General features: G+C 56.2%; 4 protein-coding genes across 4 annotated transcripts; 3 read left to right on the plus strand and 1 right to left on the minus strand.

The window, feature by feature from the left end:
* Nucleotides 1-2448: 2448 nt before the first annotated feature.
* MYCTH_52332 (polysaccharide lyase family 1 protein) lies at nt 2449-3869 on the plus strand (the record flags this gene model as incomplete). The annotated part of the gene is made up of 2 exons (XM_003663712.1): nt 2449-3165; nt 3459-3869. The coding sequence occupies 2 exons, from the start codon at nt 2449-2451 to the stop codon at nt 3867-3869; spliced, it is 1128 nt and encodes a 375-aa protein (XP_003663760.1).
* Nucleotides 3870-4568: 699 nt separating this feature from the next.
* MYCTH_2315436 (uncharacterized protein) lies at nt 4569-7463 on the plus strand. Its single transcript, XM_003663713.1, has one exon. It carries the CDS (start codon nt 4656-4658, stop codon nt 6495-6497), a length of 1842 nt encoding a protein of 613 aa, XP_003663761.1. The 5' UTR covers nt 4569-4655; the 3' UTR covers nt 6498-7463.
* Nucleotides 7464-7946: 483 nt separating this feature from the next.
* On the plus strand, nt 7947-10443 carry MYCTH_2305903 (uncharacterized protein). The gene has a single exon (XM_003663714.1). It carries the CDS (start codon nt 8200-8202, stop codon nt 10312-10314), a length of 2115 nt encoding a protein of 704 aa, XP_003663762.1. The 5' UTR covers nt 7947-8199; the 3' UTR covers nt 10315-10443.
* Nucleotides 10444-10572: 129 nt separating this feature from the next.
* MYCTH_2065718 (uncharacterized protein) lies at nt 10573-12572 on the minus strand (the record flags this gene model as incomplete). Its single annotated transcript, XM_003663715.1, has 4 exons — nt 10573-10930; nt 10982-11967; nt 12020-12327; nt 12527-12572. The coding sequence occupies 4 exons, from the start codon at nt 12570-12572 to the stop codon at nt 10573-10575; spliced, it is 1698 nt and encodes a 565-aa protein (XP_003663763.1).
* Nucleotides 12573-13441: the final 869 nt, after the last annotated feature.

Below are 13441 nucleotides of genomic sequence, written 5' to 3' on the forward strand. Positions count from 1 at the left end.
ATCTTCGATCAAAATATTAACTCTTAAAATATCTTTAAAGCCGAAAAAGGTGTCCCTAATAATTTAATTATAACTTAGAGATATAATAAACTTCTTTTAAACGAGTGACTATAGTAGTAGTTCTTTTCAGATCTTAAAACTCTTATAATAATTTTAGATTACGGGAGCGACTTTAACTTGTGAAACGTTAATGATGACCCTTTGGAAACCTCCGAGTGGCGTGCTATAATACGTAATTCATTGAAGCTTCGCTTCAATGACTGAGTGTCTGAAATGTGAATACATTAAAGAGCGAACAAAGGAGCTTCGCTTCTGTATAAACGGCTAATTAATCCTCTAGATTTATCTATGCACCCATTGGATGCCACATTCTTGGCCGCCCGAGGTGCTCTTTCCCTACGCATCACCCGCAATTATAGGTGCATTCGCCATAGAGGTGTGGCTGGCTCTGTACGTAGTAAGTCCCTCGAAGTTAGTAGTATACCTATAGAACTACCCGATAGGGTCGAGCCTATAGCCTATGAAGCGTAGCTTCATGCCCACTGTAGGTCTCGACAGGAGGTGCGCGAAGTGTATGTACACCACAGTCGGGGTATTTCAATATAATTACCTGTAGACCGTGCGTTGCGGTTAACGCGGCAAAAGTTGACTGTCTGATCGAGTCCTAATCTTATTCCATGGTGGGTTGGGTTGGCCTTGCATATCCCCTTTGGAATCAATATAGAGTCAATGCTAGAATCTGATTAGGAAACACATCATTGTAATTTATACACGATATTAGGTACCTATGCAGGGCTTATAAGTGAAGTTATGCTTTGTGGTGACTAGGCACCTATGTATTGAACAAGTGAGAGAGAAGTCGCTATCGAGTACATATTACCTGATCAAGCACTTCACTTGCACTAATCATGTCGTGGTGTTAGCCTACTTAGCTGAGAAAGTTCATCAGAGTCTTGGGATCAAGCCGGGGCCACTCTGACAACACTCTCCATTCTTGCTGTTGGACACAGGCCCCTCATAGTTATGACCAAGGTGTCAGCAATAGCGTAGATTTCAATTTCCAAGGCCCACCACCACCAGCCATCCCCGACCTGATTACCTTATTCAGTCAATAGTGATATTCAATCACCCTCCCAATTCTAACTCGTCTGATCATCGCCCTGCATCTTTGCCTGCCCCTGACCCCTGGAATTGTTTGAGTAGGTATCTAGGTAGTTATCACGTTAAGCAATGCTGCTATTCCGATACGCTGTCACGTCTGGTTTGGACCAATTCCCTCCATTCTGTCATAAGCAAGTCTCTGACTCGTACCGAACAGATTCGTGGATATTACCAACGTAAGGGAGTTTGAAGTGAGTCCGCACCATGCATCGACTTCAAAAGGGCAACTAAACAAAAGGCGATAACTCGGTTATTTGACTGTCTGCTCACTGGAATTGGCCCCAATCCTCGACTTAGTCCAACACTCCAGCCGGCTTATTGGCGGAGGATAGAGACCCGAGAACGCGTACGCAGCATCGTATGTAGGGCTGCCCGGAGAGAAGCGCGCCAATCAAAGAGAGAGGGAGACCCATAGTACGGGGCAGGGATTCGTGATCTTCACGGCGGACGAAAGCTGTACGGACTACAGTACCTGTATGATCTGCAGATGTCCGCTCGCCTCAACGTTGCATTTGTTCAAATCGGTATTCTAGGCCGGCGAAGCTTATGCTGTAATTCCAACCCTGCCGTGTAAAACATTCCAGAACCGCCACAAATGCAGGTATGCATACCTGCGAGTCCGGAGCTGCGTTCGTTCAGGAGCAGAGAAACACGTCATTCATCAGTTTGTTCAACTAAAATGACCAGCAGCTTCTGAAACAGGAGTATCGCTCTCCTAATAGTCGGAGCATCCATCGCCGAGTTCACGCCTTGGCCATTCCTTGCCCGGACTCGTTACACGGACTGTTCCCAAAACAGTAGTTCGCTAGCCGAGGGACAAGGTTCCCACATGGACGTCCTCTAATAATCCCCTTCGTGGATCCTGCTGCAACGTGGGAGCGGGAAGCAGGAAGACTCCGGAAACTAGATCCACGAATCACGTCCTGAGATAGGGCTAGCAGAGGCTCTGAAACCGCCTTCAATCCCGGCGCCGTCGAGGTAGGCTGGACATACACTACGGATTACGCCAGGCGACATCATGTGCCCCGATCGGCCGCCCGTGTAAGGCACAACAAAATGGTGGAGGTCGCGGTGATTAAAGGCTCGAGAGGGGAGTTAGCTGACGGCAACTCCCGCCCGTGCTAACGGTTGTGAGGAGATGTATAAGATTGACGACGATCCGGGTAGACAAACCGACTTGCAGATCTTTGCAACCCATATTTGTACTAGCCTCCAGGTTCATCCTGCCCAGGTCTCCTGGCCTAGAGTTGTATACATTTGCTTTGTTAACGGAGCCTTTTCCTCGTCATGAGATCCTCCGCCATCTGGTCCACCGCCTTCGCGGCGTTGGCACACACTGCCGCCGCCGTCACTGGTGCTGCCGAGGGCTTCGCCAAAGGGGTCACGGGAGGTGGCAATGCGACTCCCGTCTATCCCAAAACCACGGCCGAGCTGGTCTCGTACCTGGGTGACTCGGAGCCTCGTGTCATCATGCTGGACCGGACATTCGACTTCACCGGAACCGAGGGCACCGCGACCGAGACGGGCTGCGCCCCCTGGGGCACCGGCTCGGGCTGCCAGCTGGCCCTGAACAAGAACGACTGGTGCACCCGGGAGCAGCCGAACGCGCCCAAAGTGAGCATCACGTACGACAAGGCCGGCATTCTCGGCATCACCGTCAAGTCCAACAAGTCCCTCATCGGCGTCGGCAACAAGGGCGTCATCAAGGGCAAAGGCATCCGCATGGTCAGCGGCACCAGCAACGTCATCATCCAGAACATCCACATCACCAACCTCAACCCGCAGTACGTCTGGGGCGGCGACGCCATCACGCTCGACAATACCGAGATGATCTGGATCGACCACGTCACCACCTCCCTCATCGGCCGCCAGCACGTCGTCCTGGGTAACAACCCGAGCGGCCGCGTCACCATCTCCAACAGCAAGTTCGACGGCCAGACCTCCTGGTCCGCCACCTGCAACACCTACCACTACTGGGGCCTGTACTTTACAGGGTCCAACGACGTGAGTTTTCACCCTCCTTTTCTTCTTCCCAGCATAAGTCATAAATCAAAAAAAAAGAAAAAAAGAAAAAAGAAAAAAAAGAAAAAAGAAAAAAAAGAAAAAAAGAAAAAAAAGAAAAAAAAAAGAAAAAAAGAAAAAAAAAGATAAAAAAGAAGAAAGAAAAAAAGAAAAAAGAAAAAAAAGAAAAAAAAGAAGAACAGAACAAAAGAAACGAAGAAAAAGGAAAATAAAAAAGAATAGAATAATGCCTAAATAGGTACAGATGCTAACGGAATCGCTTCCACCCAATCCAGATGATCACCTTCAAGAACAACCTCATCACCCACATGTCGGGCCGCAGCCCCAAGGTGGCGGGCAACACGCTGCTGCACGCGGTCAACAACTACTGGTACGACAGCAAGGGCCACAACTTCGAGCTGGACGCGGGGGCCATGGTGCTCGTCGAGGGCAGCGTGTTCCAGAACGTCGAGGCGCCGCTCCAGTCCGGCGGCGCCGGCCGGCTCTTCGCCAGCTCCGGCACCGCCTCGGCCTGCGCCCCGTACCTCGGCCGCGTGTGCCAGGCCAACGGCTTCGGCAGCTCCGGCTCCCTCTCCGGCTCCGACACCTCCTTCCTGCAGTACTTCCAGAACAAGAACATCGCCGGCGCGACAGACTACAACACGGCCAAGAACGTCCTCGACACCGCCGGATTTGGCACAATCTGATCGATCGTGTTGCGTTTCCTTGGAAAAGGTGGATAAAACAAAGAACTTTTGTTTATTTATTATCCCTTGGTTTTTTTTTTTTTTTTTTGCTGTTTTTCAAGGATTCCTTTCAACGGTCGGCGAGTTGTCGGGAGTCTTGTCGAGCGGGAGAATGCTACCGCTGTATATAGCTTCACATTTCCGACGTACATATTTTCGTGGAGCTGTCCAAGTCCTGGGCAGTGGATGTATTTTAATATATCAGGCTTTTATAGGTAATTAATTGGTCGAGCCAAATCGTTTGGGGGCCATACGGGCGATTCTTTAGATTATTGCCAGCATCTTGAGAGGGCTATGTGCACTTGATTTAATCCGCAAGTACCGTACAAGTGATACAAAATGAAGTTGGTATGAGATGACTACTATGGTATGTTCAGTTAGTCGGGCCGGACGGGTCAGGTGTGTCGTCTTTTGCTCGGTCTCTTCTTGGCTGTCCACAGGCGGGTAACATCTCGGTTGTTGTTTCTGCTGTGTTCTGTTTGGTTCATTCAATGGCCTGATTGAACGTTCTGAACCCCACATGGGATTAACTACCAGGGGCATGGAGGGGGTTCTGGGCCCGCAGGTGCCCGCATGTGCCCGCATCTGTACCCGACCCTGCAGGAGCTCCTGCAGAACCTCGTCCCGACCACGAACCGAGCTTCCCCATATCTTCCCGAGCAAGCTCCGGCTCTCCCAAGCTTGCGTTGCTCCTTGCGCGCTCGCGATCTCTTCCTCGGTCTCCCCCCCCTTCCCCTCCCCCCAAGCATGGAGCGAGCACTACGCGTGACACGCCCTGCTGGGCTTTTGGCGGCTCGTTGCTCGCCCGTCTTGTCCTCAACGCGCACATCGCTTCGGCTCTGGCAGCAGCAGCAGCAGCACTGCAGTGGTCCAACCACCACCCCGCAACATACCGGCTTCATCCCCTCCTTCCAGCATGGCCGCCTAAGCACGGTGCGTTCCAACCACACGGACGCCCAGAACAGTGGCCAAGAGAACACGCAGGCGGCCACCGCGGCGGAAGGCCAGAAGGGTGGTGATGTGAAGGTTCCTGAGGGTGCCCAGACGGGCGATGTCCAGGCTGGAGATCGTCCCGGGGGAGACAGGTCCAACAAGACATCCGCGAAAGGCAAGGCGACGACGACGAAGAAGAAGAAGAAGCAGCCCAAGAAGCCGGAGCGTTTCACCAGGATGAAGAACGACGCCGGCGTCGTCGAGTTCAATAGCCAGAAGTTGAAGTTCCGCTGGTGGGACACCCCTTCGAACCCCGACCTCGTCCTCTCGCCGCTCTGGCTTCGCGACTCGTGCCCGTGCCACCTCTGCGTCGACCCGGACTCGGGCCAGAAGAACTTCTCGACCACCGAGCTCCGTGACCGCCCGGTGATCGAATCCGCACAGGTCACCGCCGACCGCACTCTCGAGATCGTCTGGGCCAACGACCCCCCCAGCGGCGGCGCCTCGCACAAGTCCGTCTTCCCCGCCGAGGAGGTCAAGGAGTGGCTGATGGACGACAAGTGGCAGCGGGGGCGCGTCGTCCCCCGCGACCCGGAGAGGATCCTCTGGGACAAGGCCCAGTACGAGGCGCTCCTGGCCGAGGGCCGCTGCCGCGTCAGCTACAAGGACTGGCTGAGCGACGAGCCCGCCTTCTGGGACGCCCTGCTCGACCTCCGCCAGACCGGCCTGATCATCATCACCGACGTGCCGTCGGACGAGGCCGCGGTCGAGCGGATCGCCAACCGCGTCGGCCCCATCCAGGAGACCTTTTACGGGCGCACCTGGGACGTCAGGGCGAAGCCCCAGGCCGAGAACGTGGCCTACACGGACAAGTTCCTCGGCCTGCACCAGGACCTCCTGTACTACGACCCCGTGCCCGGCCTGCAGATGCTGCACTGCCTGTCCAACAGCTGCGAGGGCGGCGAGTCGCTCTTCAGCCACGGCGTGCGCGCCGCCTACGAGCTGCGGCTCAAGGACCCCGCGGCGTACAAGCGCCTGGCCGAGCTCAGCGTCTGGTTCGGCTACCGCAAGGGCGACAACCACTACTTCGCCACCCGGCAGACCATCAAGCAGGGCGCCAAGGGCATCCCGAGCGAGGTCCGGTGGGCCCCGCCGTTCCAGGCGACCTTCAAGCTGGCGTCGGGCCCGTCGCGCGGCCGGAACCTGTACCAGTGGAAGCGCGCCGCCAACAGGTTCCAGGCCATCCTCGAGGACGACCACAACGTGGTCAAGTTCAAGCTCAAGGAGGGCGAGTGCGTCATCTTTGACAACCGCACCGTCCTCCACGGCCGCCGCCAGTTCAAGACGGGCTCCGCCGGCAGCCGCTGGCTCAAGGGCACCTACGTGTCCTACCAGAGCTACCTCGCCGCCGCCACCCGCCTGGCCGAACACCTCGAGGCCGGCGGCATCCAGCTGCCCCTGGCCCGGGCCACGTGGGTCGAGCAGGAGAAGGTCAAGCAGAGCCTGCAGGAGCGGAAGCGCGCCGATTTCGAACAAGTGTTTTCGGAGAAGAAGAAGAAGTCGGAGCCCGTTCCCGAGCCGTCGCCAATACCCGCCGCGAAGTCGGCGGGGGCTGCCGAGACGACGAACTCGGAGCCAACGCAACCCAAGCAATAAAGTGTTCTTCTTTAGCGGCCTAGTATTTGCGCTGTGGCGTGGAGTGAAAGGCCTGGAGGTTACGAGCCTAGAGCCGCGGGTGTGGTGCCTTTGCGTCAATCGGGGCGAGTTCTACTCCGCACCAGCACCTCCCCGGCCCCCTTTTCCCTCGCTGTTCTAATTGCAAGGTTTTACCCCTGTACATATACAATAAAATACTGTGCAAATGCCAAAAAAAAAGCTCCTTTCTCTTCTCCCTGGAGCATGTCATTACGTGTTCAGCACTTCACAGCGAGCGAGCCGGGGGAAACACAATAGTCGTTGGGCCGGGACAGCAAGAGTGTATTTATCAAACTACCGATCCCGGCATCTCCTTCCTCTGTGTCTCTTCTCCGCGCTTAGGCAGCAATCGTGACCTCAACCTCGACACCGGCCTCGATGTTGATGATGATCTGCTTGACGATCTCAGTAGGAGCAGTCAAGTCGATCAGGCGCTTGTGAATGCGCATCTCGTACGAGTCCCAGGTCTTGGAACCCTCACCGCAGGGGGTCTTGCGGGTCTGTTTGGTGGCCGGCCTCCGGTCAGCTTCACGCCTCTCAAATGTCCGATTTCGACAGGGAGTGGGGATGGTAACACACCGTGATCTTGAGCCTCTTGGTGGGCAGACGGACGGGGCCCTTGGCGCGGAGGTCCTTGTTCTTGGCGCGCTCAATGAGCTCCTGGCAAACCTTCTCGAGGGCCTGCACCTTGCGGGAGGTCAGGGTGATGCCTGCGGTTGGAGTTTCATTGTCAGCTCGCAAAGGTTCTGCCCCTTCGAGGTCGTCGAGGCTACGCACGGATCTTGTGGACCTTGGGCGCCTCGCCGAAGTCCTTCTCGGGCTTGTTGTAAGACATCTTGGCTGATCGGTCTCGGAAAGTTCGAGGTAGAGGGATTCTTCGATTGACTGCAAGAGCGTTGCCTTCACGACTCGAACGCGGTGCTCGACTGCGGACCGTTAGTCCAGCTTCCTCCAATTGCGCCCTCTCGCCTCTCTGTGCTTTAGAGCCGATAGACGAGAGGGCATTGCGAAATCAAAGTCGGGAAAGCTAGGCAACTTACCGGTTCGGCAAAGTGATGAAGGCTTTGAAGCGTGAAGAGTTGTTCGGCGGAGAATTCACGATCGTGGACTTTTTTCCATTTTCCAATCTGGTGGGGTGAAGTTTTTGGCGAGGGTTGCTGAGCCCCACATAACCTACTGTGGCTTAAACCCACCTCCACAAACCCCAGGTCGTTCTGCGGAGTGGTGTGGCTTGTAGGTTTCGGTTCTCGGTTTCACTCTCTGCAGGTACATACATAATACCTCGTATGTACTGTACCCATGTGCATCCGTAATGTAATAGTTACGTACTCCGTGCCCCGCGGTCAATGACACATCCGGTGAGCTCGGGGTGTACTCCGTAACTTCATGGAGGGGCAAGCTCCATTACGCCTCGCCTCAGTACATCAACCACCATATATCCAGGCTTTTGAGCTGGAATGGTGTTAAAACTGACGCACTTCACCCCGTTGCACTCTGGACCGAGTTTATAATCTGTTGACTGCGTGTTGCATTTTTTTTTCCCTTCCAGTGGTCCTCAAGGGCACCCGTCCCTCTCTCGCTACAACATTGTCAGCTTTAACGGAAATTTTGTTTACAAGTATATGCATCCCCCCTTGTCTCTGGCCGTTCATCGATCAGCACCATGACTTCCTCGCGACTCCCGGCCTTTGCGCTGTTCCCGATAGCGGCATGGCGGGACCAACTTCCAGCCGACGAATGGGTTTCCTGTCTCAACGCTTGGGTAGCGCTCCTCGGCAGTCACCTCTCCCTCTCCGACCCGGAATTTAGCACAATCTCCATCAACGATGACAGCTTACAAGCCTTTCTCACTTCTTTCGCACGAGAAGTCGCGCTGGGCGGCGCGGCGACACTGGGTTCTTCTTCCGCAGCAAAGCGCCTGGTGAAAGATTGCTTTAGTGTTGTTGCCAGACTTCTTCGGTCACCGTCGCCACCACCTGGACTGGTACAGTGGGAGTTCTTGTCCGATCTAAGCCGCGTTTACGGCAAAAAGAAGGTTGAACGTCTGCTTGATAGCGTGTCGGCCAACTCGAAGGGACACTTGGACAGCTCTCTGTCTAGCCTCAAAAGATTCCTCATCAAAAATATGGATGCTGGTCTCAATGGGGGCGATCTCAAGGGCATTGAGGAGCGGTTGGAGAGGGTAAACGACCTCATCCGAGTCTCTACCTCAGTGGCCGAATTCTTTGTCGCTGGGAGCGACTTTGTGGACGGACTGATCAGCTGCTATAAAATTACCAACCCGCCGCTGAGGAGGGCACTGATAGCGACGACGTACCTCTGTCTTACCGGTCTGGCGGAAGGGCAAAAAATGTCGGCTCTGACAGACCAGCTCTACTCTCTCAAGGCCGCCGCAGACACGCACAGGGCGGGACCGCTTAACGCCAACGACTCGCTGGTGGCCGAGCTTGTAACTTCCACGCCTCTTCTCCAACGACTACAGCGGAAACTCGAGGAATCTGCCACCCCTTTCAACCGAACCAAGTCTGTCCTTGCCGAGTTGTCAGCCTTCAAGAAACCCGGCGGCGGGTTGACCAAACCTAAGCGTCTCATCAAGCGCAAGATCGACAAGGGCAAAGGCATCGCCGAGTACGACGAAGCCCAAGCCCAGCAAGACTTGAACGTCCACCGCATGAGCCAGATCTCTCAGATCCAGGACCTCTTCCCCGATCTCGGCACGGCCTTCATCTCCAAGCTCCTCGACGAGTACGCCTCCAGCACGGAGGAAGTCATCTCCCACCTCCTCGACGACTCCCTCCCGCCACATCTCCAATCCGCCAACCGCTCCGAGGACCTCGCTCCCCAGCAGCCATCCCCCCTCAAACCACGCCGCGACTCGTTCGTCCCACGTCCGACCCCACCCCTGAGCCCTTCCAACCCACCCATCCCAAACAACAACAACGACGACGACGACGACAACGACGACGACGATCTCGCCTTGCTCGCGGGCCGCGCCGGTGGCAAGCTGCACATCGGCAAGCGCCCGGGGGACGCCGACGCGCTGCTCGCGCAGCGGCCGACGGCCGGCAGCAAGTCAGCGATCCTCTCGGCGCTGGCCGCCTTCGACTCGGACGACGACGAGCGCGACGACACGTACGACGCCGCCGACGTGGGCGGGACCGTCGACGCGTCCGCGTCCGCGCCGCCGCCGGACGGTTACGGATACGGATACGACAAGGACAAGGACAACGACAACGACAACGACAACGACGGCGCTTCTGCGCTGCCCGCGGACGCGGAGGCGACCCTCTTCCGCGCGTGGATGGCGAACCCCGGCGCGTTTGCGCGGGATACTGGGGCGAGGAAGGGGAGTGAGAGGGCCAGGTTGCGGGCCGAGACGGGCATGAGGGATGAGGCGATCGAGGGGTGGGCGGTGATGCTGGGGCGGGATGCCGGGATGAAGAGGAGGTTGACGGCGAGGTACGGGGAGTGGACTGGGGAGCAGGCCGAGTTGCCGAGCACGGCGTGGCGGGCAGGTGACGATAGAGAGGAAGGAGGCAGTGAAGGGACGAGCGGCGGTAGAGGGAGGGGTGTTGTTGTTGTTGTTGGTGGTGGTAGGGGCCGTGGGAGGGGGAGAGGAGGACGGGGCGGTAGTAGGGGTGGAGGTGCAGCAGCGTCACCGGGCCCAGACTCGGACCTTGCAAGAAGGAGAAAAGAGGCCAACAAGGGGAGCCGGGCGAACCATAATCGGCGGGATCAGAGGGCAAGGAAAATGGCAAGGGCCGGGTTTGCTGGCTGATCGATCAGGGATTGATTGGTCGAGTTCTGTATCCTCTCTCCCATCTCAACAGCTCTCAACAAGAGGAACAATCCCCGCCGCAACATATACAAGCAACCTGACGGAAGTCAAGGAAAATTCGAACAAGAGCCATATCATCCAATGGGTGGTCTACGGTCCACCCTTCAAATTGTCCCATTCAAACTGTCATAAGTCGGTTTGCCCGTCCGGAAGGTTTCAAAAGGAAATGATGATGCCACCATCTTGCACAGTACCCCTTTAAAAGTCCCACATACAAAATTCCCTTTTTGGTGGTACCTCAGGCATGACCCCGCCAGCAAACCTTCCCGTCTCCACGAACGCCTTCCACTGCTGCATGACAGTAGGGTCCTGGTACTTTTCAGGTTCCGCCTCGGTCTGGGTAGTGTACGGCGGGGCCCCGTTAGGCATCCAGATGCGAACCATTGTCCCGTCGAAGTTCCGCACCATCGGCACTGGTTTCGACCCTGGCTTCGGCTCCTCGTAGGTAACGGGCTTGCCTTTAAACATACGCAACGTCTTGTCTGGGTTATGGGTCGCGTAGGTAGATATGTCAGGATGCTGACGCGTAACGTTGGGGCCGTAGGGGTTTGCGCCGCTGGCGGTTGCGGGTGTGGAGGTAGGCACGGGCGTGCTGGGTTGGCCGAACGGGTTGGGAGCCGAGGAGGCAGTGGTCCCGCCGGCCGCGCTAAATGGCGAAGTGGTGGCGGGCTGTCCGAAGGGGTTGGCTAGGGCTGTACTTGTGGCAGGCGCGCCGAATGGATTGGCCGGTGCCGCATTTGTGGCCGATGTGCCGAAGGGGTTGATTGCTGGCTGTTGCTGTTGCTGCTGCTGCTGCTGCGGAGGTTGGCCAAAGGGACTTGGGGTTGCAGTTGCTGGCTGCCCAAAAGGGCTTGCGGCAGATGGTTGTCCAAAGGGGTTATTTGCAGGCTGGTTATTCGCTGGTTGGCCGAACGGATTAGGGGCATTCTGGGCTTGCTGCGGTTGTTGTGCTGGCTGGCCGAAGGGGTTACTTTGCGGTGCGGGCTGTGCAGCAGTCGAGAAGGCTCCTCCTCCCCCTGCTGGCGTCCCGAAAGGGTTCGGTCGTTGCCCCAATATCCCGGGCTGCCCAAATCCTGACTGACCGAAGGCAGGAGCTGCGGGTTGCGCTGGCTGACCTAGTGATGGCGCCCCAAACGGGTTCGGCTTGGCACCAAGCACGCTAGTCTGACCAAAGGCACTGGTTGTTTGCGCCGGTCGGCCAAAAGGTGATGAACCTCCTAGAGTTGCCGGCTGGCCGAAAGCTGGGGCTGCTGGTTGCGTGGGCTGACCAAAGGCCGGCGCGGCGGCAGGAGCGCCGAACGGGTTCGGTTTTTGACCCAGCGTGGCAGGTTGCCCAAAGACGCCGCCACCAGTTGTCGGGCCAGAGGTCGCGCCGAACGGGTTTGCGGACGGTGCAGACTGTTGAAAAGCGTTCCTTTGGCTGCCGAATGCGCCATCGGGAGCAGCTCCTCCACTGGTTGCCTTACAAACGTCTATTCGATTTGGGTGTGTCTTCGCTGCGTCGATTATGAACTGTATTGCCGCTGGAATGTTGTTGAGGGTGTGCTGAATCTGTTGTTGGGCGTTCTGGTACAGATTTTGGATATCGCTGAGCTGCGAAGGGTCAGCAGATCCCCCCAAGACCTCAGGCCGGTGGTCAACCCACAGCGCCCTGGGGATTCCCAGCCATTGCTCCTAGCATAAAATGGAGCCGAATCTCCTCGAAGCTTTGTTCGCGCGGATATCCACCCCAGAGTTGCTCTGGGGCATCCCGCCCTGGGCCATAGCATGACAGGATCCATTGAGGTAGCTCGGATCGGAGGTCTCGTTCGATTCCTTCGGCAGTTAGACCGGGGTATGCCGGAGTATCTGAAGCTCGCCCGCCCATCCCTTGATTGCCTTGCCCAGACAGGGCGCCGAAGCGGTTGTAGTTTTGTTGCCCTCCTTTCCGAGGGTGCTCGAGTTTGCAGGCATCTGACAATATAGTAACAATTGTTAGCCACGATTCTAGCTGACCATGCACAAGTGGCACGAAGCTGGGTGACGTGGGGCATAGTGGTCTCTCGTAGGTGACGGAAGGCGTCATCGAAGTCCGAATGGCGCCCCAGTAGCGTTGCGCGTCTCGTCAAGGAAATGCAAAGAAAAAATAGAGGGAAAAAGGCAACCTTCGTACTTCCGTAACGGCAATAGCCCTGCTGGTAATACCGGCAGACCGTCATTTTGGCTATGATCTTCGACCGACCAAAAACGTTGTCGGCGGGCGGAATACAACAGATCGGTCCTGATCGTTGGCGAGTCTCGAAGTTGCCGTTTAGTTTTCATCAAACCGGCAGCTCCAGCCACACACATAGCCACGATCTGTTCCATGCCAAGCACTAACGCAAGGGCCAATGTGGCTTCGACGCCCCGCCTGCCGAGCCAGAGCACCACAAGCGGACCCAACAAGGCCGCTGTATGCCGAAGGTTTCCATGCTGGAACAACTCCTCTATAGAATTGCCCCTGCACGCTGACGTACGGAGCCATATCCGTACATCTATTGCATCGTCGATCTAAACCGAAAACATTGATGCAACCTGGCTTTCCTTTGTTTTCCTCGCGATGAATCGAAACAACAAATCGATGGCTGAAGTCAAGGCTGTGGTGCTTACTAACGTTGATGATTCCAAATGAGTTGCGGATTCCTCGCGCTTACTCCAGACTGCATGCACACTTCCAACTCAAGTAGTACCCCGCGTCATTGATCTGTGAACCGTCCTTACTGCGTAGATTGAAAAGCACCCCCAAATGGCCAACCCCAGATCTTCGTATCTGGGGCTCCATGGAACCCCGCCTTTATTATGGAGTCTGGAGAAGGACCCTGGTGCCCCGTACAGAGCCGCCTGTCACCGAGATCAAGCAACTTCCGCTCATTCCGCACAGCACCTTCCTGGAGGGGCTCCTCCAGTACGGATTATTCTCCCCCAATTATTGGAGGACGGATTACAAACAAGGGTCTGACTAAGTCCGAGGCATGGTTTGTGACCCAAAAGGGCACGGGGACATCATTGTTTAGTGATAAAGCCAGATAAAGCCCCTTATGATCTCACC

Source organism: Thermothelomyces thermophilus, chromosome 4 (genome assembly GCF_000226095.1).
Source record: "Thermothelomyces thermophilus ATCC 42464 chromosome 4, complete sequence".
In the NCBI taxonomy this organism is placed as follows: domain Eukaryota; kingdom Fungi; phylum Ascomycota; class Sordariomycetes; order Sordariales; family Chaetomiaceae; genus Thermothelomyces; species Thermothelomyces thermophilus.

Bases quoted from the DNA above. Each gene is read 5' to 3' on its own strand.
- MYCTH_2315436 (XM_003663713.1), top strand. From the start codon at position 4,656: ATGGAGCGAGCACTACGCGTGACACGCCCTGCTGGGCTTTTGGCGGCT.
- MYCTH_2305903 (XM_003663714.1), top strand. From the start codon at position 8,200: ATGACTTCCTCGCGACTCCCGGCCTTTGCGCTGTTCCCGATAGCGGCA.